This window comes from Rhinatrema bivittatum, chromosome 7 (assembly GCF_901001135.1).
Source record: "Rhinatrema bivittatum chromosome 7, aRhiBiv1.1, whole genome shotgun sequence".
NCBI lineage: Eukaryota > Metazoa > Chordata > Amphibia > Gymnophiona > Rhinatrematidae > Rhinatrema > Rhinatrema bivittatum.
This window is the reverse complement of record NC_042621.1, coordinates 89,417,926-89,445,030: the sequence shown is the minus strand read 5'-3', so window position 1 is coordinate 89,445,030 and position 27,105 is coordinate 89,417,926. Positions and strand designations below refer to the sequence as shown.

General features: G+C 44.4%; 1 protein-coding gene across 4 annotated transcripts in view; it reads right to left on the bottom strand.

Annotated features, from left to right (window-relative positions):
* The window catches only part of SLC7A6 (solute carrier family 7 member 6), a 182,020-nt gene that overhangs the window by 24,205 nt on the left and 130,710 nt on the right, over nt 1-27,105 (bottom strand). For all 4 annotated transcript variants that reach the window (XM_029608655.1, XM_029608654.1, XM_029608653.1 and 1 more), the window contains 2 exons: nt 12,598-12,701; nt 5,373-5,469 (listed from right to left, as the gene is read on the bottom strand). In XM_029608655.1, coding sequence (XP_029464515.1) covers nt 5,373-5,469; nt 12,598-12,701 — 201 coding nt within the window. The remainder of the gene's footprint in view (nt 1-5,372; nt 5,470-12,597; nt 12,702-27,105) is intronic.

Sequence of the window (27,105 nt, the reverse complement as noted above, 5' to 3'; positions counted from 1 at the left end):
TCTATCTTTATGCAATACAGACTGAAAAATAACATTGAAAAGCTGCATAAGTTGATGTATATTATGTTTTTAATGTATAATAAAAAAAAGTCACTTAGTTACTACAAAATGAAAATGACTTTGCAAAGTTCAGATTTAAATAATTCTTAAGAACTGAGAAAAAAACATTTGATTAAAAATTATCTTTATGCAATACAGACCAAAAATTATCTATATCTGTCTAAGACAGATATAGATATATATATATATACACACACATCTATCTACATATATAACTATTTCCTAGCATGTAGCCAGATGGACTCAGGACCAACGGGTTATATACTCCCCTGCTAGCAAATGGAGACAGAGTCAGGTTTTTAAAGCTGACCTCACCTTAGATATACCCCTGCAGTGACCTCAGCCCTCCAGTATTTCTCTGTCTATTAGTAGATGTGGACGTGCTTTCCCTACACCAGCATTGGTGGTATAGTGAGATTGCAGAATTCAGAATAGGACAATTTATCTTTTAAATTGGAGATTAGGTATCACCGCAGGAGAGCGGGGCTCAATCAAAGGTCCCTCCCCCAGTCGAGAATTCCTGAGGTGATTTCCAAGATCCCTCAGAGGTGAGCCTTGGTCCAGTAGCCGGTTCCCAGCATTGACTTTGCTGCTGAAGCAGCAGAAAGGCAGTGGGTACAGGAAGCCAAGCGCAGCGGTGATGGCCAAAGCCCTCCCCCCCCCACAGCTGGAGACCATCTCTGTACTCAGCTGAGCCCAAGTAAGTAAAGAGAGAAAAGGATCCCTGTTGATTCAGAGACGTGGAGGGGCTTCAATAAGTCTTCCTCCAGTCTCCTTGCTCGGCGCGCCGTACCAACAACATTTCCGATCCCGTTGGGGTAAGGGAAAAGGGCTTTCGAGCAGTTTAAGCAGCCCTCCGATGGGCTAGGCCCTGCTTCAGGCTTGGTGGCTACTCCACATGGCAGGTTACGGCGACGCCATCTTGCGCTCGAGTTGTGCGTCTCCATTGGTCATCAGTACGCGCGGTGCATGCCGGCCCTGCACGCACGCTGTGAGCCTTATTATGCACATATGTGCGTGCATAAATCCATGCATACATGCACCTTTACATACATGCACCAGGATCGAATCCGTGCGCACTCGATTTCAGGCGTTGGCCAGCTTAACGCACCAAGAAACTGTTGATTATGTATCCAGCAGCAAAGAAGCACAAGCGACATTCTCTTTGTGCCATATTAGGGCTGCACAGTCTGACTTGGAGTCCTTCCTGTGTCAGCACTGTGAGGAGGCCCAGGGAGGGTTGGACTCCAAGCCAGGGTTTCCAAGCCTGGTTCCTGCTATTTGGAAGATGGATCAGCTACAATCTTATCTGGTAGCATCCCGGCTCTAAGTAATCCCGGGACTGTGTCCACCTTGGGAGAGGGCAATTCGGCTACACCTACCCCAGTTCCTCCTGGGCTAGGTATGGACTTGGTGGCCTTTTCTTGGTTAGAATTTTTTCAAGGCCTGCAAGCCTTCATACAGGCGCAGTCTGTCTCTCCTGCCCTTGCCCGGACTCCAGCCGGGAAGGCATCGCTTTCCCAGCCCTATCAGCAGGCCCTGGGACATGCCTCATCTCACCAAGGGTATCCCTGACAGGGCCCCTGATTCCTTGGATGACAAAGGGGATACAGATTCATTGGAGAATGGGGAAATCCCTCCAGGCTTGGAGCCATATTGGACCATGTTATGGTTTTTCTATAGAGATGAATTACCAGCCCTGGTTTCCCAGATCCTTAAGATTCTAGGAGTTCCTGGCATGGACACTATGATGGAACCAAAGAAGAATCCCATCCTGGGGTTTCTATGGAAAGCCTCTTGCTATTTTAGAGTGCTGGAAGCCATCCAGGAGTTGATTGACCTGGAATGGGATGCCCCAGAAGCCAGTTTTAAAGGAGGTCAGGCATTGAAAGAGCTGAACCCACTGGACCAGACGGCCAGAAAATGCTTGCATTTCCCCAAAGTGATGCCCTGGTCTGCGCTGTTTCGAAGCGAACAACTATCCCAGTGGAGGGAGGAGTGGCTTTAAAGGATGCGCATGATAGGCAGTTGGAGTCCATTCTTAAGCAAGCCTTTGACACAAAAGCAATGACACTACATATCACTTCCTGTTGTGCCCTGGTGGCTCGCTCGTGCCTGCTTCTCTCGAGAGAGGCAGATGACTCATGGGCACATTCCAGAGAGGCTATGGAGCTCGCCGCTGCCTTTTTAGTGGACACGAACTTGTACCTAGTCCGTACCTCGGCCAGAGGAGTGGCCTCAGTACTGGCAGCCAGAAGACAACTAAGGTGCGAAACTGGTCAGCAGTCGTGACCTCTAAGACAAACCTCACAAAGATGCTCTTTAAGGGATCCCTCCTATTTGGAAGCAAATTGGAAAAGCTGACTAGTAAGTGGGGTGAATCTCCAGATCCTTGGCTACCGGAAGATAAGAGAAAGAGGTCGCAATGCCCCTCGCCTATGAGGGGTCAGGCCAGGGGCTCCCAGCACTTTTGGCCTTACAGGAACTTGATTTTAAGACATCTCGGTCCTCAGGGAAGGTCTCAGTCCTTTTGAAATTGACAACCAAAAGGAGGGGCTGGTTCAGGTTTGGCCTGAATTTCCCAATGAAGTTTTGCCAATCCATCCATGGGACAAGAAGGTAGAGGGTCAACTATCCCTCTTCTACCAGCGGTGGTCGAGATTATGTAGGACAAATGGTTACTGGATATCATATGAGAAGGATACACTCTGGAATTTCACAGCATCCCTCGGGACAGATTCATGATGTCTCCTTGCTACTCCCAGCACAAGAAGCTGGTGGTAGAATCTACCTTGGTAAGGCTCCTCAATTTGAGGGCTATAATTCCAGTGCCCATGCCCCAGGAAAATATGGGGTGTTATTCCATCTATTTCATCATTCCCAAGAAGGAGGGTTCCTGGACCTCAAGAGATTCAACCATCATCTACGAGTAATTCATTTCCGCATGGAAAGTCTACACTCTGTCATAATGGTCGTTCAACTGGGAGAGTTCTTAGCCTCCCTAAACCTCTCAGAGTCCTACCTTCATATTCCTATCCGACAAGACTACCAACATTTCCTTCACTTTGCGGTGCTGGGCCACCAATATCAGTTCTGGGCATTGCCCTTCGGCCTGGCCACCACTCCCAGAACATTTTCCAAAATTATGGTGGTCATGGTGGCGGCACTGAGGAAAGAAGGGATATTGGTGCACCCATGCTTGGATGACTGGTTGATCCAGGCGAAGTCATTAGAAGAGTCTCCAGGTGACCAGCAGGGTAACGTCCCTGCTTCAGGAGCTTGGTTGGGTCATGAACATGGTCAAAAGCAGTCTCAAGCCCTCCCAGTCCTTAGAGTATCTAGGAGTCTGGTTTGACACCAAGCAGGACAAAGTCTTCCTCCCACCCTCGAGGATAAGGAAGCTGATGTGCCATGTGTGTCGACTGACGAACACAATGTGCCCCAGGATATGGAGCTATCTTCAGGTCCTCGATCTGATGGCATCCACCCTGGAAACAGTACCATGGGTGAGGATACACATGCGTCCACTCCAATGCTCCCTGATGTCACGTTGGAACCCACTGTTTCAAGACTACTCGATTCACCTCCACTTACTGATGGAAATATGTTCTCAGCTCCAGTGTTGGCTACAGGAAGTTCACCTGAGTAAGAGTGTAAGCCTGTTCCCACTGAACTGGCTAGTCCTCATGATGGACACGAGCCTCAGGGGTGGGGAGCTCACTGTCAGGAACTGACAACCCAGGGGTATTGGACTAAAGGAGAGGCGCACTGGAACATAAACCACCTGGAAGCCCGGGCAGTCAGTCAATTTAGCATGTCTTCAATTCAGCCACATACTCCAGGGTCCGGTGGTCTGCATGATGTTAGACAACGCAACAACGGTAGCCTATATCAACTGCCAGGGAGAAACCAAGAACCAGAAAGTGTCTCTGAAAATAGATCTCCTTATGGAATGGGCACAGTTGAATCTACAGATGATCTCGGCCTCCCACATTGCAGGAAAAGTCAATGTCAGAGAAGACTTTCTCAGCAGGGAGAGTCTGGATCCAGGAGAATGGGAGTTGTCGGCCAGAGCTTTTCAGCTCCTGGTAGATCGCTGGGGCCTCCCATCCATTGACCTACTGGTCACATCTCACAATTCCTTCAGTTGCAGAAGAGATCAACGTGCCCAAGGAATCGATGCCCTTGTTCAGACCTGGACAGAGGAAGACTCACTGTATGCCTTCCCTCCGTGGCCCCTGCTGGGCAAGATCATTTGCAAGGTAAAGCACCATAGAGGATTAGTCCTTCTAGTGGCTCCAGATTAGCCCAGATGCCCATGGTATGCAGACATGCGGAGGCTTCTGGTGGAGAATCCCTCCCCCCCCCCCATATGCCTTCCTCCGCACAGGGACCTGCTCCAACAAGGTCCAATACTGCAAGAGGACCTGACTCTGTTTTTGTCTTATGGTCTGGCCCTAGAGAGCTCTCGCCTGATGAAGCGTGGATATTCAGTGGCAGTAATTTGCACTTTGCTCCGCGCACAAAAGTTCGACGTCCTTAGCGTATCTGCAGATCTGGAGAATATTTGAGGCCTGGTGCAAGGAACGCAGGATTACCCCTTGGACAGCCAAAATCCCTCTGGTGCTGGAATATTTACAGGACAGCCTGAATAAAGGGTTGTCCCTTAACTCCTTGAAGGTCCAAGAAGTGTCTCTCTCCTGTTTCAGAGGTAAGGTGAACAGAACCCATCTGTCAGCACATCCGGACTTGGCCCATTTCCTTAAAGGAGCTGAACACTTCTGACCACCCTCATGAGGGACTTTGTCAAGCACCTTCTGAAAATCCAGAAACACTATATCCATCAGCTCACCATTATCCACTTGTTTATTAACGCCTTAAAAAAAAATGAAGTAGATTGTTTGCTGTGTCCATTAAACCATGTCTATGTATATGTTCTATAATTTTATTTAGAATAGTTTCTATGATTTTTTCCTGGAATTGATGTCAGGCTCACTGGTCTATAGATTCCCAGATCTGCTCTGGAGACCTTTTTAAAAATTAGTGTAATATTGGCCACCCTCCAATCTTCAGTACAATAGATAATTTTAATGACAGGTTATATATTACTAGTAATATGCCTGCAAGTTCATTTTTTAGTTCTTGAAGAACTATGGTGTGAAAACCATCTGATGCAGGTGTTTTCCTATTCTTTAGTTCTTATTCTGGAGCTCTTATAGCAGATACAGTACACATTTCTAATTCAAAATGTGCTTTATTCACAAGGTGCTGTAAGTGTGATATAGCTACTTTAAAGGAAGCAACATTCTTACATTAAAGATCAGTGCTGGCACAGGTGTGAATCTCTTTAAATGAATCAAAGATAACAGATTAGGGAGATGACCTTCCCGTGCACCTACAAAAAACAGCCTGTAAACAACATAAAAATCAGTTAACATTTATTGGAAAACAAAAAGTATTCAACATACTTTTTTTTTTAACCTCTTCGGTGAAGCAATTCATCTTTGCTTGTGCCTACAGGTTACAGCATTTGACTACAGTCCAGGAGAGGCTCTGCAATAGGATTTCAAAACTCATTTGTGCCACTCTCACTATTTCCATGTGTCTCCAGGGTCCAGATGAAATGAGATATTTTACTTAATCTGGATTTCCTGGTCAACAAATTAATTATTTTCCTTATTTGCTGCTTAGTGGAACTGCATTTGTGCAAAGCTACTAAACAGCATTTTACATAATGTTTTTTGTTTTATGAAGAAACAAACATACAAGAAAAACTAGTTTATCGTTTGTATTGTTCAGAGTTTATATATAAAACGAATATAGCACTATTCGCCATGGGGCAGAGTTCTGCTTATCTAATACATATCAACTCTGATGATTTAACAAAGCATCTTAACTACAGTTTTGAAGAGCAAAATCAGGTATAATAAGGATATATATGAAACACACATTCAGATAAGGCATGGATTGCTGTCAGTGACTTTTTTAAGTTGGTCAAACTCCTTTTAAAAACTGATTTCCAGTTCCATTTCTGCAACTATTCTGAAAACTTAAGAGCTGCTGTCAAAAACAAACAGAAATATCTAGACATAGGAAGGGTAAATTTCAAAAAGACTGCATAAGCATAATTTGCAGGTCCATATTGAAAATTCACAGGTGTCCCCAGGTGTAACTTTATGCATGTAGATTTATGTGAATACTTTCAAAAACTGAAGATATGCACATAAATCATTTCTCCATTCCATCTCTGCTCCCAGAATATCTCTTGCAAGTGCACAGAAAGGTACATACATAATGGAGTTATGCATATTCTTTAACAAGCACTAGCAGTGGACCCTGTTGAAATGCATTTTATCCATGTTAACTGACTAAAAGTCCACATTGTATAGAAAAGTGCATGTACTTTTTTTTATTTTTTTTTTATTTAGGGCAGCATTCCTGAAGTCAGGGGAGAAAAATAATATACATAGATTGCATTTTCAAATCTATGTCTATTATTTTCCATGAAAAAGTACCCCCCCCCCCCCCCCCAAGAAAAAGCAGGTGCAAATACTTGTGGATACTTTGTACCTGCAGCAAATTTCATAGCAAAAGACTTTGTCTCAATGCAGACAATCTGAGAATTTCCCCCAAAGAAAGCAATTTTCAAAGCTGGGTAAATTGGCTGGCTGAAACTTGGCATCACTCAAGCCAGCTTAAAAGTACATGAGAGTTCCATAGCGCGTGCCTTTTTAACTGAACTGAGGAAAAGCATGTATCCTATTTAACAGATGTTATAATACTACTCGTAGGTTAGTGGGAGAGCACTAGTGGCATCACATTTGCCCTCTGATGGGTAAGGGAAACCATACGAGTTTTTGGTATGCTCTGTCCATTTAAATGCATTTACCATTGAGAAGATCTGGGGATGATGCAGGTTTTTCTGGTGTTATTACAGAAGATTAAGAGTATTGGCTGCAATTAATCTAATTCAAGCTCAGAATCCTTTCATAAATCTGAGGTAGCAGTAGGGCAAGATCATTAGAGATTTACTAGAAGAATATCATCTTACGGTTCTGAATTTGACAGGTATGTGAGTAGGGAAGGGGATGTTATTATGCTTGTCCAATGTTGTCCAGAGGTTTATAGCTTATTAAATGTTTCTAGGGATTTTAAAAGATGGGGTGAAGTGGCTGGTTTTTTTTTTTTGTTTGTTTTTTTTTTACCAGATCTTAGGCACCCTCCGACTAGAAACCATTTCCAAATTTGGAAATGGTTTCTAGTCGGAGGGTGCCTAAGAGGGAAGGATGTCAAGCCTTTATGTTACATGATTTTTATAATAGGTCCCCTTTGGCTGATGTTTCTATGGGCATCTCAATGGGAGAATTAGTAGCTGAACTGACTGTCAAATATCCTAATATGGTAGTTTTAGGGGATGTCAAACTTTCCTTTAGTTGTGGGTGATTGTCAGGCAAATATGTTTTTAGAAATGATGCAGGATTTAACTTTTATGCAGTTAGTGGACTTTCTCCACCCATCGACTGCGTAGTTTTCTAATCTGATTTCTAATTCAGAAAGCAGGAATGTTCTTTCTGAGAGTCTGCAACACTCCTGTTTGTCCTGCTCCAGTCATCATTTACTATTATTCTCAATTCAAGGGTCACTGATGAGCAGGGTAGAGGATATGAAATTAGAAGTAGAAATTGGGGTGGGCCTCTTAATGGGGAAAATCTAATTGAATGCCTGGATTTTACTAGAGGGGCTCTCTTTTCTAAGTCCCCACATGAGCAAAAGGAAGTAAGAAGCAAGGGTTGGATAAAGTTGCTTCAGAGTACATGCTTGTGATTATCATCCAATAGTACAGGTTGTGATGAAGTCAAAAGGTTTTATTGTATCTCTGTTCAATATAGTTCAATTCAATTTATAAAGTTCCTTACTTATTCTCGCTATAAACACTATTTTTGGATTTTAATAAGAATAAGAGATGTAATGGTTGTTGCTAAATTTGATCCCTGCAATAGATAAAATATGAGGAAAATGATATTTAAGCAATCCTTAGATATGTATAATACCACTATGCCAAAGTTGAAGAATTACTGTATTTTTTGCTCCATAAGACGCAATTTTTTCCCCCCAAAAGTGGGGAGAAAATGTCTGTGCGTCTTACTGAGCGAATGTAGCATCTCTCCCTCTCACGCGCCGTCCCCTTCCTCCTCCCCCCAACTTAGCTGAATCAGCATGGCGGCGCAGGTCAAATGCGCACCGCCCCCACGACCCTCTGGTGCGTCTGGACAGATGTGAGAGAGATGGCCCGCGCCGACCATGGGCCCCGATGCTGTGTGTCATCCTCCGCCGGTGGAGCTCGAGCTCCCTGCCGGTCTGCTGCTCCTGGGGCGCACCCTGCCGCAAGGGCTGGCGCAACACAGGCCAGACATCAGCCGCCCGGACCACGTGGGCTACGGAGGCCCCTCCAGTTCAGACGGCTGGCATTTGACCTGCGCTGCGCCGGCCTTCGCAGCAAGATGCACTCCTGGAACAGCAGACCGCAGGGTGCTGTTTGAACTGGAGGAGCCTCCGTAGCCCATGCGGTTCTAACAGCTGATGTCTGACCTGCGCCACACTGACCTTTGCAGTGAGATGCACCCCGGGAACGGCGGACCAGCGGGGAGCTCGGGCTCTGCCGGAGGAGGACGATACATGGCATCGGGGTTTGTGGTTGGTGCAGGCCATTTCCTTCTCATTTGCTTGGATGTATTGGAGGGTCATGGGGGTGGTATACTGCCTGGGATGGAGAATACATGACACAGACCTTTGCTTTTTTGGTTCTTTGTGTGTTTCAGTGATTTCTGATAAAATGTTTCTTGCATATGAAGCAATGTGGCTTTTCAGAACTGATTAGCAGTTTGACAGCTGAAATTAATGAAAAGCAAATAGAATTACTGCCTGTGCTGTTGAAATATTAGGAGCAAATTGCTCTCCTAATCAATGTAATATAGCCCTGACTATTTATTATTGAACTTTGGAGCAGTCATGAAAGTTTAAAATAACTGGTGTGAGAGAGCTGTGTGTATAAGGGAGAGTCTGAGGGTGTGATTGTCTGTGGGTATGTGTATATGTGAGAGAGAGCCAGTGAGTTGAGTGGAGGAGAGAGCTAGTGAGTGTGAAAGAGCCTATGTATGTATGTGAGGGAGAGAAAACCAGAGAGTGTGAGTACCTGTGTGGATGTTCTCTGCCTTACTATAAAAAAACAAAACCAAAAAGATATCCTACGGTCAGCCACCAGGGGGGAGCTCTGTACACAGCCCCTCATGGGGACAGAATTTTATTTTTTCTTATTTTCCTTCTCTAAATCCTAGGTGCGTCTTATGGTCAGGTGCGTCTTCTAGTGCAAAAAATACGGTAATTATGTTTGGTAGAAAACAAATATGATGATGAGTCATCCTTGCTTGTGGTAACAAAGTATGCTGCACTTGTATGTAATTGTGGTTAGGATCTGGGTCATGCTGACCTCTTAATTAGTCATGAACTGAGACATCTAAAAATGTAATGATGAACCAAAATGCAAGAAATGAAATTGTGATTAGTCAAATATTTTTTCTGTACCATGATTTTGTAAGACAATAAAGCCTGCTTGTATGTATTGGATTTCAGAAGTACCCTGAGTGTGTGTGTCTCATGTAATATTACATTGAATAAAAGTAGATGCTTATACTGCTTTAATGACTTGTCTATTTCTATTGTGGAGCAGGATAGAAAGAAAATATTTTAAATTTTATTTATTTGTAGAGTTTTATATACCGTTATTCGGTAGAGCCATCATAACGGTTTACAAAATATGCAATTAGCATACAAAATATGCAATTAGCATACAATCAAATGGAGTTAACAGTTGGGAACAGTAGAGTATTGTGAACAGTAAACATTTTTTCTTAGTAGTTGAATAACAGAATAGTGAGGAGAACATTTTCAATGAACTTAATGAATCAAGTGAGAGAGCAGGGAGGGGTGAAAAAGGAGGGTACATCAGGAGAGCATGAAGAGGAGGATTATGCTTGCGAGTTCTGTTGAGGGCTGGGATGATCAGGTGTCAGATAGTTAGAATAGAGTTTGTGGAATAAAAATGTTTTTAGGTCTTAGCTCCCCCCCCCCCCCCACTCACTCTCTTCCCTCTGTGAAGGCTTGCTCCCTCCCTCCCCCCCCCCCCCCCCCCACTCATTTCCTTCTGTGTCAGACATTCTCCCTCTCTTCCTTGTCAGTCACCCTCCCACCCCTTTCATGCCCTTCCCTTCTCTCCCCTCAATAATTCCCACCCTCACCTCCTTCCCTTTCTTATATCCCTACTCACCATGTGACTCACCCTTCCTGCCAGTGGCATCATGGTCTTCTTCCTGCCGGCTGGGTGCTGGAAGCCCGCCGGCAGGTTAACAAGGCCTGTTCTTACTGACGGGAGCGGGGGACCCCCGCCAGCATGTGTCTCTAGGATGCTGCGGAGCCTCTTCTTGCTGGTGAGAATTGGGAAACCTGCTGGCATGAACCTCCACCGTGCCCCTCCTCTTCTTGCTGGCAGGGTTTGGGAACCTCACCAGCACGTCACCTTCATGGTGCCATGATGCAGGACAGGCCCTCATCTTGCATCCCACATAGCGCGGGCTGCAAATGTAATTTTTTTTCATGTATAAGTGGGCCAGATCAAACTTAGTAATGAGCTGGATTTGGCTCTTGGGCTGTAGTTTACCCACCCTTGCTCTAAGGCATCTCCTTCTGATGACTAATCAGTTGGAGCTCAGAGACCGGAGGTGCGCAGTGGATCTCTAAAGCTGATATAGTTTGAGAAGGGACTCTAATTCTTTATTTTTGTTGCAAAGGTAAGCAATATCCCTTTATATCCTGTTATAAACTGTTGGATTAACAGAAAACATTAATAAATAATATAAAGTTGTTTTGCCATGTAAAATCTTTTATGAACAAAGAAAGGAATTTCCTGCTTATACTGTGACAATTAACTGCTTTGCGTTACATAATATTTGGCAAGAATATACAACTCTTGTACTTTCAATTTATTGTACTAGTTACCATATAAGGTTGCTAAGCTTAAATATTGTGGAGTAGATATTCAAAGCTGGCCGTATAAGTAACTTAGCCGGTTAGAACTTATCTGGATAAATTATGCTGCATATTCAGTGACATGGAAAAGCCTACTTGTGTGTTGAAAAAAGGGTAGGGGTGTCTGTTTGGGAGGGAGTGGGTGGGGGGGTAGTGGTGGTGCATCATAGCACAGATTCTTTAACTTTATTTTTTGGGGGATCTAAGAAGACCCCTTGTTACTTTTTTTCCTTTTACATGTAGGGGGCTAACCTCTTGGGCTGCATACCCCTTTAAAGGAATGGCGGCTCCATGCAGCGGCTCTGCTGTTTTCTCTTGCAGACCGTGAGACAAATTGTAGCAATACAGCTGCAATATTTTGTCAGGAGAGGAGCACTGTGTCGGCTACCCGCCCCCCCCCCCCTGGTGATATTGGACCCCCTCCTGCCACAAAATATCGCAGCTTAGTGAACCTAGGCCTTAATTGGCTGTGAAGGATTGAGTCATAAGTTCTCAAGCTCTTCTTATTTGGATGTCCAAGGTAGGGAGAATATATAGTGAGTGTATCACTATTAACTGTGGCCTCTTTTGTCCTACATGTTTGTATTTATTAGATTGTAAGCTCTACAGCAGAGGTTCCCAAACCTGTTCTAGAGGGCGCCCAGCCAGTAAGGTTTGAATGGAGGCAGTGCATGCATATTTATCTCATGCATAATCATGGTCGATATCCTGAAAGCATGATAGGCTGGGGGTTCTCCAGGACAGGTTTGGGAACCATTGCTCTACAGAGAAGGGACTCTCTCATATTTATTTGCACAGTACTGAGTACATCTAGTACTGCTATAGAAACTGTAGATAGTAGTAGTAGTAGCAGCAACTGGAATGGATTAGATGATGAGAAATGGTTCTGGTGGTTTCTTCAGAAGAAATTTAATTTTGTAAAGCTCCCCAAGTGGCTCAGTGGGGAGCTTTACCAATTTCATCCCTGAGTCGAGTTTTCTGCTCCATTGGTCAGTTAGAGATACTGAATAGGCAGAATTCACAGCTCCCAGGGAGAAGAGGATCCTTGTTTTGGTTCAAGGATGACAACTCGTTGCAGAATTGAAGGCCCTAAGATTGTATCCAGAAGGAGCCTTTGTACATAGGCCCCAGCTAAAGACTGTCATTGCAAAGACTAGACTAAGTAAACTGGGGGAAGGAAAAAAATCACCAAGTAGATGTGCTTGAAGTCTCATGGTGCCAGGATCCTTTCTCTGGTTCCAGTTGAGTTAGAGGCCCAAAGGTGCAAGAGGAAATCCCAAAACTAGAGAATTCCTTTTTCAGACCTAAGCTCTTAACATGCTGGGATAAATATGAGAAAAGAATGTAGTAATATTGACAATTACAAGAAAACAAAGCATTACATCCAATTTAAAAGAACAAAATAAGGATGATTGGGTACAAATCAAAGACATCATAAAAAGGGAGATACATTACCTAGAGGCTGCTAGGATTGATGAATTTAGCCCACCCAAACATGAAAGAGCTACAGCAAGTGGAATTGTCCAACTGAAAACTCCATACACCAGGTTAGAAAAGGTCTAATGAATGAAGAAAAAGGGAAAAATTAAATATACACTAAGAAGAGCGGCCATGAACATTTTTTAAATTAGGTCTGCAAACATATTTATCAACAAATTATTTGTAGTCAAATCTGTAAATGATACATTCTTCATAGAACTGCACGGGTTGGCATTCCCCTGCCCTTTTTAGTCAAAATACTACCCTGTTCAGTACTTTGGTATATTTATAACACTACATAAACAATATTTTTTCTTTTAAGCACAAAGTCATGTAACCTAACTTGAAACATTATACAATATTAAAAAGCGGCAAGTAACTACTATAGGTTGCTGTTACTGTACATTTGCCATAATTTTCAGGACTTTACCAGACTTTCACGTAGGCATAAAACAAATAACGTTGGAGAAAACAAAATAGAAAACCAAATATTAACAAGATAGTTTAAAGATTGTAAAATGCTTTGTGGAAATTTTAGACATCTACAAGACAGCATAATCAACTTTGTTGAAATGTTGCTGGCAGTTTCTAATTCTTTGAGCAATTCCTGGAATTACCTGCTGGCATGAATGTCGTGAATTATATTAGCCACTGGATTAGATTAATCCACACAAAGTAATATCACCCATGCTTTATAAATCAATGAGGCAGAAGAGTGCAATATAATTTGGCAACACAGTTGTCCCTAGAGGTGCAATTGTTGTTTTCTTAAATTGCTGCTTGAATATATTTCCCCTCTTTTCTAGAGGGAACTGAGCTGGTGAGCACAGGATTTGTCCTGTGAAGGTCTGGAAGATTTTATCTATACTAGAGGGCTTCTTTTTGAGAGGCATTTGATTAAACTGTGGGATAGTAGACTAGCTGCTTGGTGGCCTTTGTTTGAATTCCTATACAACTAATTTCTTGTGGAATCTGTCTGCAGCAAGATGGGGGCTACCCAATATAATTATCTACCTGCTGGTGAGACGTTGTATGTGTGCACATGGTGTTCCGGACTATCAGAGACAGAGACTGATCTCCGGAGGCTAGGGTGTCAGACATGGAATGGCTGAGGCAGACTTGTAAAAACATAGTACTAAAGTCCCAACTCCAGTCTGGCAGCCCCTGTATTACCTTGGAGGGGTAAGATCTGGAAGGAGAGGATCACTTTGGTATAGCAGCAAGTGATCCTGCAGCTAGGACCTGCTCGCTAGGCAATACAGTATCCTCTTACACAGAGTAATGTAGATAGCTGGTGGCCACAAGATTGTTTGGTTACTTACTTGTCTGGTGCAAAGGTGGTGCACCTTATGTGTCACCTAGATAGGATTTTAGAGAGTGCTAGGGAGGAGCCTGCTGTCAAAGTACAGATGGGTACCAACAAAAATAGGAAGGTGTAGGAGGGAGGTTCTGGAATACAAATCTCTAATTCATTATATGATCATCTGTCACCATCCCAATTCGAAAACTAACCCTTCATGTTTCTATTCCCAAATCTCTTACCAAAAACCTATCCTCTATCTATTACATGCGAAAAAATAAGTGATGTCATCAATATACCAACAACCTCTTCTGCCTCAGTTCCACCAGAACTTCCAGTCCAATAGTGAAATGATAAATTCTTGATAGCCCAATTCTACTAGACTCCTGTAAAATGGTGGTTTGGGTGTGAGCTCTTGGTGCTGCAGCATAGTTGATGCAGCCTCAAAGGGGAACTTAGGAGGCCTATGCTCGCAGCTGGCGAATGCGACCAGTAGCGGGACAGACTGGAGCTTCACCTATATCAGCTGCCTCCCCTGCAGGTTGAGCCTTTGGGTTCTGGTGGCCGGCAGGTCTTAGACGGGTCCCTAGGGCGGTGGATAGAGAGAGAGTCCCAAAAGTGTGCTGGGGTCAGGGTTGGCAGCAGACAACAGGAAATGGAAGAAGACTAAGTCAGGGCAGGTGGAAGTCACAAGTGTCAGGTCCAGGCAGGAGGTGAGAATCTGGAAGTCAGGCCTAGGATGGATGGAAATATATTGAAGATACTAGATGAGATTGTCAAGAAGGTTGGATGAGGCAGGCAAGGCTGGACGAGGTAAGCTGGAGAAGACCAGGAAGGCTGGAGGAGACAGGCAAGGCTGATGAACACAAGGCAAGGCAGGAGAAGATGATGCTGAAGGCACAGGAACTCAGGAACACTGGCAACACACATTGCAAGGTAGGAGACCTGATGCTGAGGCGATGGTGAGCTGTCTGCGGAGCCCTTAAGTAGAGAGGGCTGGTTGATGTCATCAGAGAGCACTGCACGGATTTTACAGTCATGGGCCCCTTTAAGCGCAGGCACTGCATGCCTCAGCAGGAGCTTGGTCGGCAGTGGCAGTATGACGGTGTGAGGAGCTAGGCTCAGCAGTGTTCCTGCTGTGCAGCAATCAGGGCCTTACGACATCGTCAGGGTGAGTAATGGTAGCTTGCAGGGCCTTTCTGCGAGCAGCGAATACTAACTCCTCCCCAGGAATTCCCAACAGTTCCATGAAGATCTTTTTTCTGAAACCACAATGGGCATGGCGGAAACATAAAAAGAGAAACAAACCTTCGTCTCTGCAAAGAGCATTCCAAAAAATGCAAAACCGCCATTCGTCAAGTAAAATAAGACTATATCCACTAGATCTCCAGGTAAACTGAACTAGTATGAAAACTCTCCAAGCCTGAACCCCTTAAATTTCTTACCACTCCAGAGCATCACACAGCTGATGACTTTGGAAAAAAATAAATTTATTTGTTCCTCCTTCAATGTCTCCACACCATCTCCATTTCTCTTATTCCTGGCCCAAATCACCCACAGAATACAATCCTCCTCTTCCTCTCCTGCAGATTTAATACCATTCCCTCCTCACTTTGTCTCTCTGTCTGACTTCAGAACAGTCTCCCCTCAAGGTGTGGAGAAGATCTTCCAGAGAATCAGTCAGTCCGTGAACTCATTAGATCCGATTCCTCCCCCCACCCCAAAGTCATTTGTAATCTGAAGCATGTGATAGGCATATGCAGCAGGAGAAAATGTATTTTCTTTTAAAATTCATTTTGAGGGGACCCCAATTCATTTCTTTAGTTTCAAAACAAAAAAATATATATATATATTTTTTTTTAGTTTGCTTCATTTTCGTTTGCTATTAAAGTCAATGGGGGAAGCATTACAGGTAATTTTCAGCCTATATTGGACTTCAGATTAGGGGTTTTCTAATCAGTTGTCTTAAAACTTGTGGGAAGAAATCAACAGAAGGGGAAAAGAACTCCAAAATACCTAGAAAGACTGAGGATACTGGAAAGTGGCACCAAAATTGGCATAAATAGCTTACGACTCCATAAAAGGACAAAGGGGTTACCAGCACTGGCAGGGTTTCACCAAGTCACTATAAGAGAAAAGAGGCAGAAAAATTGGGAAGAACACCCCAAGGCTCCAAAAGAGGGCAACAGCAACAGTGCTATAAACTCTTGATGACATCTCATATGGCAAACTGGCACTGAAAGTGACATTAGCGCATCCTAAGGCAGCATGAAGGGGGACAAAGCAGAAAAGGTAGCAGTAAAACCTCCAAGACAGGCCAAGCAGCACAAAGAGTAGCTGGAAGGCTCCAAAGCACCATGAGAAGTGCAAAGCAGCTCCCCTGGCCTTGCAAGGTGTTAGCTCTGGAGTATGACAGCAAGTCACAGTGGCAACGAGATCCCCAAGGTGTAAAGTCTGGACATGGAAGCAAGGTTGAGTGGCACAAAGATACCCGAGGTAGAGAGTGGAATTTAGATTTTCTTGTAGAATGGGTTTGCCAAATGTAAAGGTTATTATCACAATGAGTACATCACAAAGGTTTCTCTAATGACTGTGGGGTGCTTTTTCACAGGGCTGCTGCCTGGGATATGCAGATGAACCTTCCAGTCCTCTTCTGCGACAAGGAGTGTGGAGGCCTCTAGGAGCTGGGGCTGTGGAGCTCGAAGCCTGGATCGCTCACTGTGCCTCTGGAGTCCTCTCTCAGGGGCTGCTGGGTAGGAAATGCAGATGAGCCTGCCGGTCCTCTTCTGCTGAATTGGTGATGCCCCCAAGCAGAAAATCAGGAAATATAACAGTCTGAAGTCAGTTTAAAAAAAATAAATATGAGAAAAGGTTTCCAAATAAAGAAACCTTCTCCAATTTACAGGAAAACACCACCACACTCCTTACAGAAACCATTTAGATACCATCCATGTGATAACAGTCTCATTCAAAAAGCCCATTTCACACAAAAAAAAAAATCAAAATTCCACCCAGCACCTTGGGGGTCTTTGTAGCACTCAGCCTTGCTTCCTTGTCCAGACTTTGCACCTTGGCGCTCTCTTTGCCACTGTGCCTTCCTGTCATACGCCAGGACTTACACCTTTGAGTTGTTCTTGCCAGTCTAAGGGGCTGCTCTACACCTCTGTCAGGTGGCTTTGTGCTGTTTGGCCCCTTTATCAGTGCCTGCCATGGGGGGGGGGGGGGGGCGGTTTCTGTCACCTTTTCTGCTTCTTTCCCACTTCGTGCTGCCTTAGGATGCTGATGCTACTTTTGGTACTATGTTGCCACTCAAGATGCCATCAAGGGTTCATATCATTGTAGCTGGTACCCTCTCTTTTGGAGCCATGGGGTGTTCTTCCTATTTTTGTTGCTGTTTTGATCCTCTCATATTGATTTGGAGAGCTCATGCCAATGCTGGTGCCCCCCTTTGCCCCTTTATGGAACCTTAAGCCTATTCATGCCGCTTTTGATGCCACTTTCCACAGTCTTTTGGAGTTTATTCCCACTCCTGCTGATTTCTTCCCACAAGTTCTGATTAGAAAATCCCAATTATGGAGCCCAATATAGGCTGTAATGCTTTCCCCCATCAACTTTAATAGCAAACGAAAAACAAAACAAAACGGACAAATGATTTTGTTTTTCCATTTTGAAACTAAACAAATGAATTGGTGTCTCCATGAAATGAATTCTGAAACGAAATGGAAGGGATTTTTTCCTGCATATCTCTGCTATGAGCCTGTCCTGATGTTACTAAAGCTATACAGAAGAAATGGTGGGAATTTCTCCTGTTAGAACCTAGAGTATTACAAATTGGAGGCAATTTTTTGGTTACATTTTCCATGTAAATGAGAGGTGAAGAATAAAGCTGTTAAGTATATATTTTATGATCTCTCACCTGACAAAGTGGCCTGTTCACTAAACATTTTCACCCATTTTGTGTATATGGGAAAAATGCTTAATTAATATTGCAGGACCTGGCCAGGAAGGTGAGTGAGCAGGTTCGCGGGAGCAGCCCCCAGATTGGCAATTGTAAAACTAGGACTGGTACTTTTTAATATATTTATAAATGAAATAGAAAAGGGATAAGTGAGTGAGTTGATCAAATTTGCAAATGACACAAAATTATTCTAAGTTGTTAAATCACAAGTGTATTGTGAGAAATTGCAGATAAAATGTAATATGGAAAAGTCCAAATTGATGCACATAGGGAAAAATAATCCAAACTATATTTACACAATGTTGGATTCCATTTTAGGAGCCACCAGCCAGGAAATCATCTAGGCATCACTGTGGACAATACATTGAAATCTTTGGCTCAGTGAGCAGTGGAAGTTAAAAAAGCAAACAACGTTAGAAACAATTAGGAACTAAGGATCTGTTACTGAGCGCTCCTCTGGACTGCAGGTGATGCTGTGGTCTGCAGATGATGCTGTGGGCTCCTTGGGCTATCTGTTCCACCCTCTCAGCTTTGTGCTACTCACTTCCCCTGATGGCCATCTTGTTTCCTGTATAAGACTTGTATTTATATTGTCGCGCTCCTCCCGCAGCCGGAGCCACGGGAGGCCGCTTACCTCTGCGGCTGGGGCCGATGCTGTTACCATGCGGTCTGGGCCGCCACTGCTCTGCCTTCTTCCTCCGCCGACTCCTTCCTCCTCCTCTCGTCGTTGCTCCGTGGCTCGGGAGGGCCCCATCCCCGACCTCTACTGCGGCTGGGGCTGCCCCCAGCTCCCTCTTCAGTGGCAGGATGCCGCCACTCCTCACAAGGGCCTGCCTGCGGCCCTTCTCCGGCTCCTCTGCTACAAGCAGCAGTGTGGCCGCTGTCCATGGTCCTGCCCTTTCCTCTTAGGGGCGGGCCCGCGGCTTCTCCTTGGATTTAAAGGGCCAGCACAGGTGTGGCCCTCCTTGAACTCCTCCCAGGGAATTGCCTCTCCAGCCCTACAAAAGGGCTCCTCAGTCAGTCCATTGTCGCCTTGGCAAGGAGCTAGTCCTCCTAGGAGCTTCTCCTCCCTTGGACTTCGCTGTGACCTGTTCCTGCATGGCTTCCGCTGTTCCAGTCCTGATGTCTTCATCTTGTCCCAGGTACTGAGTACCCGTGCCTCCGGAGATTCCTTGCTTTTACCTGATCCAAGATTCCAGTTCCAAGTTCCGTGGTTTTAAAGACCATTCCTGTTCCGACTCTGGAGGATCCAAGGGGTAACTTGTCCTGACCTGCGTCCGTATCCAGAGCTTGCCCACTCCTCTCGTGGTCCGTGACCAGCCATCCGGCTGAGTAGGGTGCACGGAGGACAGTGTGGTCCGTGACCAGCCTACAGGCTGCATAGGGCACCTGAGGGATCTTGCTCGCCTTGTCTCGTCCCTTGTGTTCCAAGCTCCACGTCTTGTCTCCGGACTTCCAAGCTCCAGTCCCAGACTAGGGTTAGTCTTGCCGCAAGGGCACACATCCCTTGTCCCACTGTCCCACTCTGGGGAGCGCCCCCTAGTGCTCCCTTCCACCGCAGCGCAACATATATTGAGGCATTTCCATCAGTGATTTGTCAGAGCTTGTCCTACTTTACAGTCCTCATAATCTGGCTGTGTTCCTGCATTTGGAAGACTTGTCTTCAGATTCTACATTCAGCACAGCTGCTTGTTCTCCTTCCTGAGTTCATAGATTCAAGATTTGTTCTTGCTCCTTGCCCTGCTCTAAGCCTCTTACTCCTTATTCTTGCCGGGATCTACCCATGCTTCTCATTCTTCACCAGTTACTAACACCAGAGGGCTCAACCCGAAGGGAAGGTGGCTGGCTTAGGTGGAAGTCTTTTGACCATCGAATGACTGGATTGGACACTCTTGGCACTAGGCCACGCATTTCTCGGCCAACTCATGGACGACAACCATCACAGGAAGGGAATGGGGAATAAAACATAGAATATCATAATATCTCTGTATTACTCCATGGAGCAACCGCACAGGAAAGAACTTTCAAACAACTGCATGTGGCATATATGCATGTACTTAGCCGCACATAGTTTTACCATAGTATTTTATAGTCTGCACGTATGTTTTATAAAAACACATACCTCTACATTGCAACATATACACATATGTAGGCTTACGTGCAAATACATGCAATACATTGAATGTGCATACTTTTCCCATTTAATTAAAAATTATACTTGCATATATTTTACTCACAAAAGTAGGTCTTATTCCCAAAAGTCCCGATTTATATGCACAAGTCGACAAATTTTAAAACATGTGCGTGTTAATGAAATTAACCAGTTTACCAATTAGTCCACCATTTCACCCAGTCCTTTTCCAGATCACTAAGACCTTCCTGTTCTTCAGCCTGAACTACCCCCAATTCATCCAACCCAGTTAGCACTACACAATAACACATTTAAGATCACTTATACCTGATAATTAGGAGGTGTAAAAATGCGTGAATAAGTTGTAAAATGTACACGTGTCTTTTAAAATAGCAACTTATGTGTGTTAAGTATTGGCTCCACTCTAGATCACCCCTAGATTGCCCTTTTCTAAACATGTATATATGTGCACGTAAGTGAAAATGCGCATGTATTTTCAACTTTTAGAAAATACGGAGTATGCGAGTAGAATGTATATCTGTTTAAATACTAATTTTTACAAGTGTAATGTTTTTAAAATTCATCATCTAGAGTACTGTGTGCAATTCTGGTTGCTGCATCTAAAAAAAAACAAAAGATAGCAGAACTAGAAAAAGTACAGAAAAGGGCAACCAAAATGATAATGGTTTGGAATGGCTCCCCTATGAGGAAAGACTAAAGAGGTTAGGGCTCTTCAGCTTGGAGAAGAAACAGCTGAGTAGAGATGTGTAGAACTCTATAAAATCATAATTGGAGTTGAATGGATGCATGCAATTTGTTGCATCCGGTTGCAGATGGCTGCGACCGCTCTGCCTCACCTCTTTTTTGCCTTTCTCCACCTCCATGGGTAAGATGGCTGCCTCTGGTGCCGAGTGCCGAAACCCTCGGTGACTCCAACTCAGCATAGGCGTCCCCGTCCGCCATGCTCCTTCCCGTGGTCTCCTAGGGCACGCGCATGCTCGCACACTGACTACACTTATCTACACATCATGGCGGGAACCTCAGGGGCCTCCCCACCACATGACGTCAATACCTCCGGGTATTTAAGCCTCAGCTCTGCTCATAACGAATGAGTTAGCAAGAACTTCAGTTTAGCTACTCTGACCGCTTCTAAGCTGCACGTTTAGACTCCTCATTACCCTCCGGGGTATTTTGCTCCTGAAGAAGCTCTGGGCTCCCGCTCCTCAGGGGCCTCTCGCTTTCAACTTCCCTTCGGGGCTTTCTTCTACTAACTAAGACAACCGCTCCTCAGGGGTCTTTCTTCTCTTACAGGATCATCTGTGCTTCCGGGTACTCGCTCCTCGAGGGCCTATCCAGCTCAAAAGTATCCTGCATCATAGACCACTGGTCCCACCATCACCAACTATCAAGAGGATTCCTGCACTACTCTTCAGCGAGTACCTCTATGATCCAGCTCTCCATTTCCACCCACCAAATTCGGCTTATCCCGCTCTGCGGAACACTACCAACCTTGTACATCTGGGTGAGACCTTCCATCTGAGGCTGTCTGAACGTATTGGCACCTTGCTGGACTTCAGTGCCATCTCTTCCTGCCTTATTACCATCTATCTACAGCAGTACAATAAAGCTTTCCATCTCCAGTGTCTGCTCTCTGAGTCTAGTCTATCGCTGTGGTTCCCCACGGGGCCCCTCCCCTTGGGAGGAGTCATATCCACAGCAACTAAGAGTCCACACTATGCCTCAAACCCAACACAATTCAGGTGTTTACCCTTTAAAAAAATAAGACACTCCATGGAATTACCAAGTAGCACATTTATGGAAAATGCTATTTATTGCATAAAACAAGATCATCAGCTCAACAGAATAACAATCCATACATTTTTCCAATAGTAACTAACAACTGAAGAAAATATTTTTTTCACTCAACACACTGTTAAACTCTAGAATGATTGCTGGAGGATGTGGTAAAGGCAGTTAGCATACCTGGGTTTAAAAAAGGTTTGGACAAGTTCCTAGAGGAAAAGCCCATAAACAGTTTTTAACCAGATCGACTTGAGGAAGTCACTGCATATCCTTGGGCATTTGCAGCATGCAATATATCTACTATTTGGGATCCTGCCAGGGACTTGTGACCTGGATTTGCCACTGTTGGAAACAAGAAACTGGGCTTGATGGATTCTTGGTATGACCCAGTATTGCAGTTCTTATGTTCTAAGTTCTTTAACAGAGGTGGCCAGAAAGCAGAGTTGCTTACCTCTAACAAGTAGAGATGTGAATCAGAACTGGAATCGGTTCCGGATTCGTGGCCTATCGGGAAATTATTTTTCTCGCGGTCCAATCGTTTTTTTTTTTTGTTTGTTTTTTTTTTAATTGGCTGTGCCGAGCCGATAACCCCAAAACACAGCCCAACCCTTTAAAATTAGTTTTTTTAGTATCCCACCACCCTCCGGACCCCTCCCCCCCCCCAAAGTTTTAAGTACCTGGTGGTCCAGTGGGGGTCCCGGGAGCATTCTCCCACTCTCAGGCCATCGGCTGCCAGTAAACAAAATGGCGCCGATGGCCCTTTGCCCTTAGTATGTGATAGGGTATCCATGGCATTGGCCGGCCCCTGTCACATGGTAGGAGCACTGGATGGCCCGTGCCATTTTTAAAGATGGCGCCGGCCGTCCAGATAAACGATTCACATCCCTACTAACAAGTGCACTCAGAGGATAGCAGAATAAGCAATTGCACATATGAGTGACATCATCTAATGCGGCCAATATGGATTGCATTCTTGGGGATTTCCTGTTCAACTGCTGCCAGGGGGCTCACCTCAGTCCTACATAAGAGCTTGAATAGAACTTCATAAGGGGAGAAGGGTAGGTATGTATGGCTACTTACTTTGCCAACTTCGGAGAACACCAATTACAAGTATTCTGCCACTCATAGAATCCCTAGCTGAAGATTGCCGTCCAACCAAAAAAGGGATAATAGCAAAACAGCCAAAAAGGAGGACACATTTGAGGTGGGAATGGCCATTTTCCATTGTTTTTTTTATTAAGTAAAACAACCCAAAATAATATGACAGTTGGATTCTACCCAAGAAACAGACCCTGATAAAAATGGGGGGAAATGGTAGCAACATTGATTAAATTGTACTGTAACAAACTCACTAACAGTTCATTGTTATGTAGTCTGTTGACTACCTCATTCCTGTATATTGTGTTGTGTAGTTTGAACTTCTTTATTAAGAAAAGTTGAACACAATCTAAATTTACTGTTGTGCTGGGAGTCATCTTAACAGTAATGGAATGTGAATGTGTAGACTGAATTCCACAGCACAGCCTTGCATATCTCCTCATTGGAAGCTAATACTAAATGGGCCACTAACACTACCATGGGTTCTAACATTATGAGCCTTGATGTGCCATTCTAGGGTCAGACCCATCAAGGCATAACAGGAGTTGCTGCAATCTATTAGACAGTTTTCATTTGGTGACAACATTGAAGCAGGATGCCACAATCCACCAAATCAAAAGCAGATGACACGTTGAACACCATTAGGACATAAGGCCACCCCTTATCCATCACTTGCAGCAAGACCATAACAGTTTCAGTACTTTGTCCCTCTCAGACTACCCCTTGGCAGGCATCTAATTATGCTGACAACTGATCAGCTACAGCTCTCTTGGTCAGTTTAGCCAAAAAATGGCAAATTCACAATAGGACAGTAGCTGATGCAGGTCTTAGGGTCTAAGCTAGCTTTCTTTAAGACTGGGGTAAAATCAAATTGTTTTCAAACAGTAGGAACCTCACCCTCCTCAATGAACAATTGATCAAACCTCTTATCAGAAGTAAGCAGAAAAATCTGGGGGAGAGAAGAAGCCCTCTGCATTAACTGGACTTTCAGTTTCTGGCCAGTATTTCTGACTACACCATATTGTATGAGTAAAAATCTGTTGTGGTCTGGGGCCTTGCTATCTTTAGAGAGCCACGAAGTCCTCACAAACTGTTGCCTTCAGGCGCGAGCCTGATCGACTGGACAGTGTGAACCCTTGGACCATGGCACAACCCCAAGGCACGGCTCCAAATTACATACCATGGGTAGGCGAGCGCATCCGACATGGGCTAAGCTGAAGCTTAGAAGCACTTGGAGACTTGGAACACTCATGCCTCTGCCTGCTGATTTCTGAGGTAGACCTCCGGCCACTCCAAAGCCCTTTTGGACTTACTGCATGGGAATGACTTGTACATCAGGACAGGTGGAGGTCGAGGACAGAGATGACTCTGAAGACTTGGAACTAAGACGAAGGCACTGAAGACTTGGACATGACTTGGAAAGAGGAACATCACTTGGAACAAGGAACATGGAGATCCACTGGTTGGACAAGCTCCACAAGACCGGAACTAGGAACAAGACTAGGAACTTGAGACTTGGGACTTTAAAAACAAAGGTTGGACTCCAAGGATTTGACCCAGAAAAGACGGACTTGGAGACATGGAATGAGGCCTTGTGCTACAAGGTGCTCTACATAGCCCACCTTGGGCTGGTCACGGACCATGTCGCTGGCACGCCTGAAGGAACTTGGAACTCAGAACTTGAGAATGAGCACTTAAACTGAAACTGATGAAAAAGATTATGACTCTGGAGACAAGTAACAGAACTCCGAAGATTTGGCTCCAGGATTCGGGCAGTGACATGATCTACACAGCCTGCCGTGGTCTGGTCACGGTCCATGTGCTTGAAGGACTTGGGTGCAGAGCTCCGAGGATTTGGATGACACAGGACTCAGGAACATGACACAAACTCAGGAACCAGGAACACAATGAAGAGTCAGGAACCAAGATGTGGAATGCAGGAATGAAGACTTGAACTCAGGAACAAAGGGGAAGACTTGGGCACAGGACTGAAGATGCTGAAGACAGGAACCAGGAACTGATGAGAGACCAGGAATATGGAACAAAGAACAAGACGACCTTGATGGTGCTAGAAATCCATTGTGAAGGTGAGGAACAGCAGACTGAAGAGCCCTTTTATAGGACTGGCTGAATGACATCATCACAGAGTGCCACGGGCTTTTCCCGCCATAGGCCTTTGAAATACAGAGCTGAGATGCATGTGCATGCCTAAAGAATACCAGCAGCAGAGTTGGAGTGTGCTGGATTCGGTGGTCCTCAGGCCGTGAAGATCACAAATGTCAGCAGCATTCCCGGCTGCATGGATGACCGAGGCAGCGTCCCAGACAAGGCTCCCTGGCAGCAGCAGGCAATTGTGGTGCTCCAGCCGTGCAAGAGACAAGGCAGCAACTCTACACAGTTTGAAGCGGCAACAAGATACAGGCATCAGCGTTGACTTCTCCAGGCGACATCGGGAGATCAGGAAGGGGTGGCATCGGGGGTGAGTGAACTGCTCATGGGCCTGCCTCACGGGTGGTAACAATCAGTACTTGGCTGTTCCGTCCAAAACTTGGCAGTTGGAAAATCTATGGAAGATTTATTTATTGTAACTATAATTCAGTTTACTCATGGCTTTCTAAAGGCCAAGCCCACACCTAATATTACAACCGGCCTAAGATCATATGGGTACCAAGTGTGTTTTTTTTTTTACTTTTCTGCATAGTTTTCTGGATGGCACCACAGCAGCGCATGTAAATATAGGGGCAGATTTTCAAAGGGGTACGCGCATAAGATATGCGCGTACCCCCCCCCCCCCCCGAAAACCTGCCCCAAGCTCCCCCTGCGCGCGCCAAGCCTATGTAGCATAGGCTGCCAGTGCGCGCAGAGCCCCGGGACGCGCGTAAGTCCCGAAGCGTCATCGGGGGGCGTTCCGGGGGACTCATCTGTAACTGTAGTAATCAGAGCAAATGTCTTTTTACAATAACTGGCATGGACCCAATGGTCAAATCCTTGATTTTCTAAAGCTGAATGAAAGGACGTGGGTTGTAGTATCATTGCAGAAACAATTTGAACAGCTCAATGCAGTAATCTGCTTTTCAGCCTAGCAATGGGGTGCAGGCTTGTCTTCAACTTTTGCAGCTGTAGGTGTGGAGAGTCATATTTAGTCAGCTTGTGGTCTTTGTAATACAAAGTACTTTTCAACAGATCCATGCTGTAATATGAAATTAAGTCTGTTGATTAAAACAAATCACATTAAATAGGGTTTATATTCAAAGTTGGGAGTGTTGGGATTGGCATGGATGCCCAGTAATCACTTCAAATGGGTGCAGATTAATGTCCTTGGCTGCTTCATCTCTAATTCTGCTGGCACTACTTTTGAGGAGTCAATTAAAACAGATCAGGTTTAATAATTTCATCTTTCCAGTTTGATCAGTAAAGTTTATATTTTGTATTATTGCAGTGGCTACTTTGTCAATGTTAGACGTCTGTCCATTGTTATCAAATATTAGCAGCCCTGAGCTTTTGATTTATGTATAAAGTCCATTTGCAATTGCAGAAAGGGAGTCTGTAGGGTGGCCATACATTATGGAAAACAGTTTTAAAATTATCTTATAAAGGAAAAAGTATGAACAAGGTATGTTAAAATAAAATATTGGGATGATCAAATCAAAACAAAAATGTCAAGTGCTTCAATGAATGATGAAAGCAGAAAACTTACATCACAGTTAAATAAAACTCAATATATTAACTTTCCAAGATTGTCATAATAAAAAGTATTTAAGCCAATTGGAATGTATTCCACTTTAAAGAGAAGAGAAATGAGTATTTTTTTGATCAATAAATTAGTAATGTTTTGTCTTTTCAGTCTTGAAAAAGTAGGTAAATTATATTTTTCAAATTTAATACCACAAGAGGCAACCCTTACAAAATACGTATTTGCATAAACTTATAGTATAACGACAAATATTGATGTATATTGATGACATTTTGCTGAAATATTAGTATGTAAAATAATTTGAACCCAACTCTGCTTCTATTTTTCTATATTGCATTTAGGAGTGAATTTTAAAAGCCCATATACGCGAGTATTTGGGCCTCACCTAAGCAATGCTTATTTTAAAAGCTGCAAATTATGGCCCGGATTTTGAAAGGGTTACGCGTGCCAGGCCTAAGTCCCGGGGCGGTCCGGGGTGGGGCGGTCTGGGGGCAGGGTCA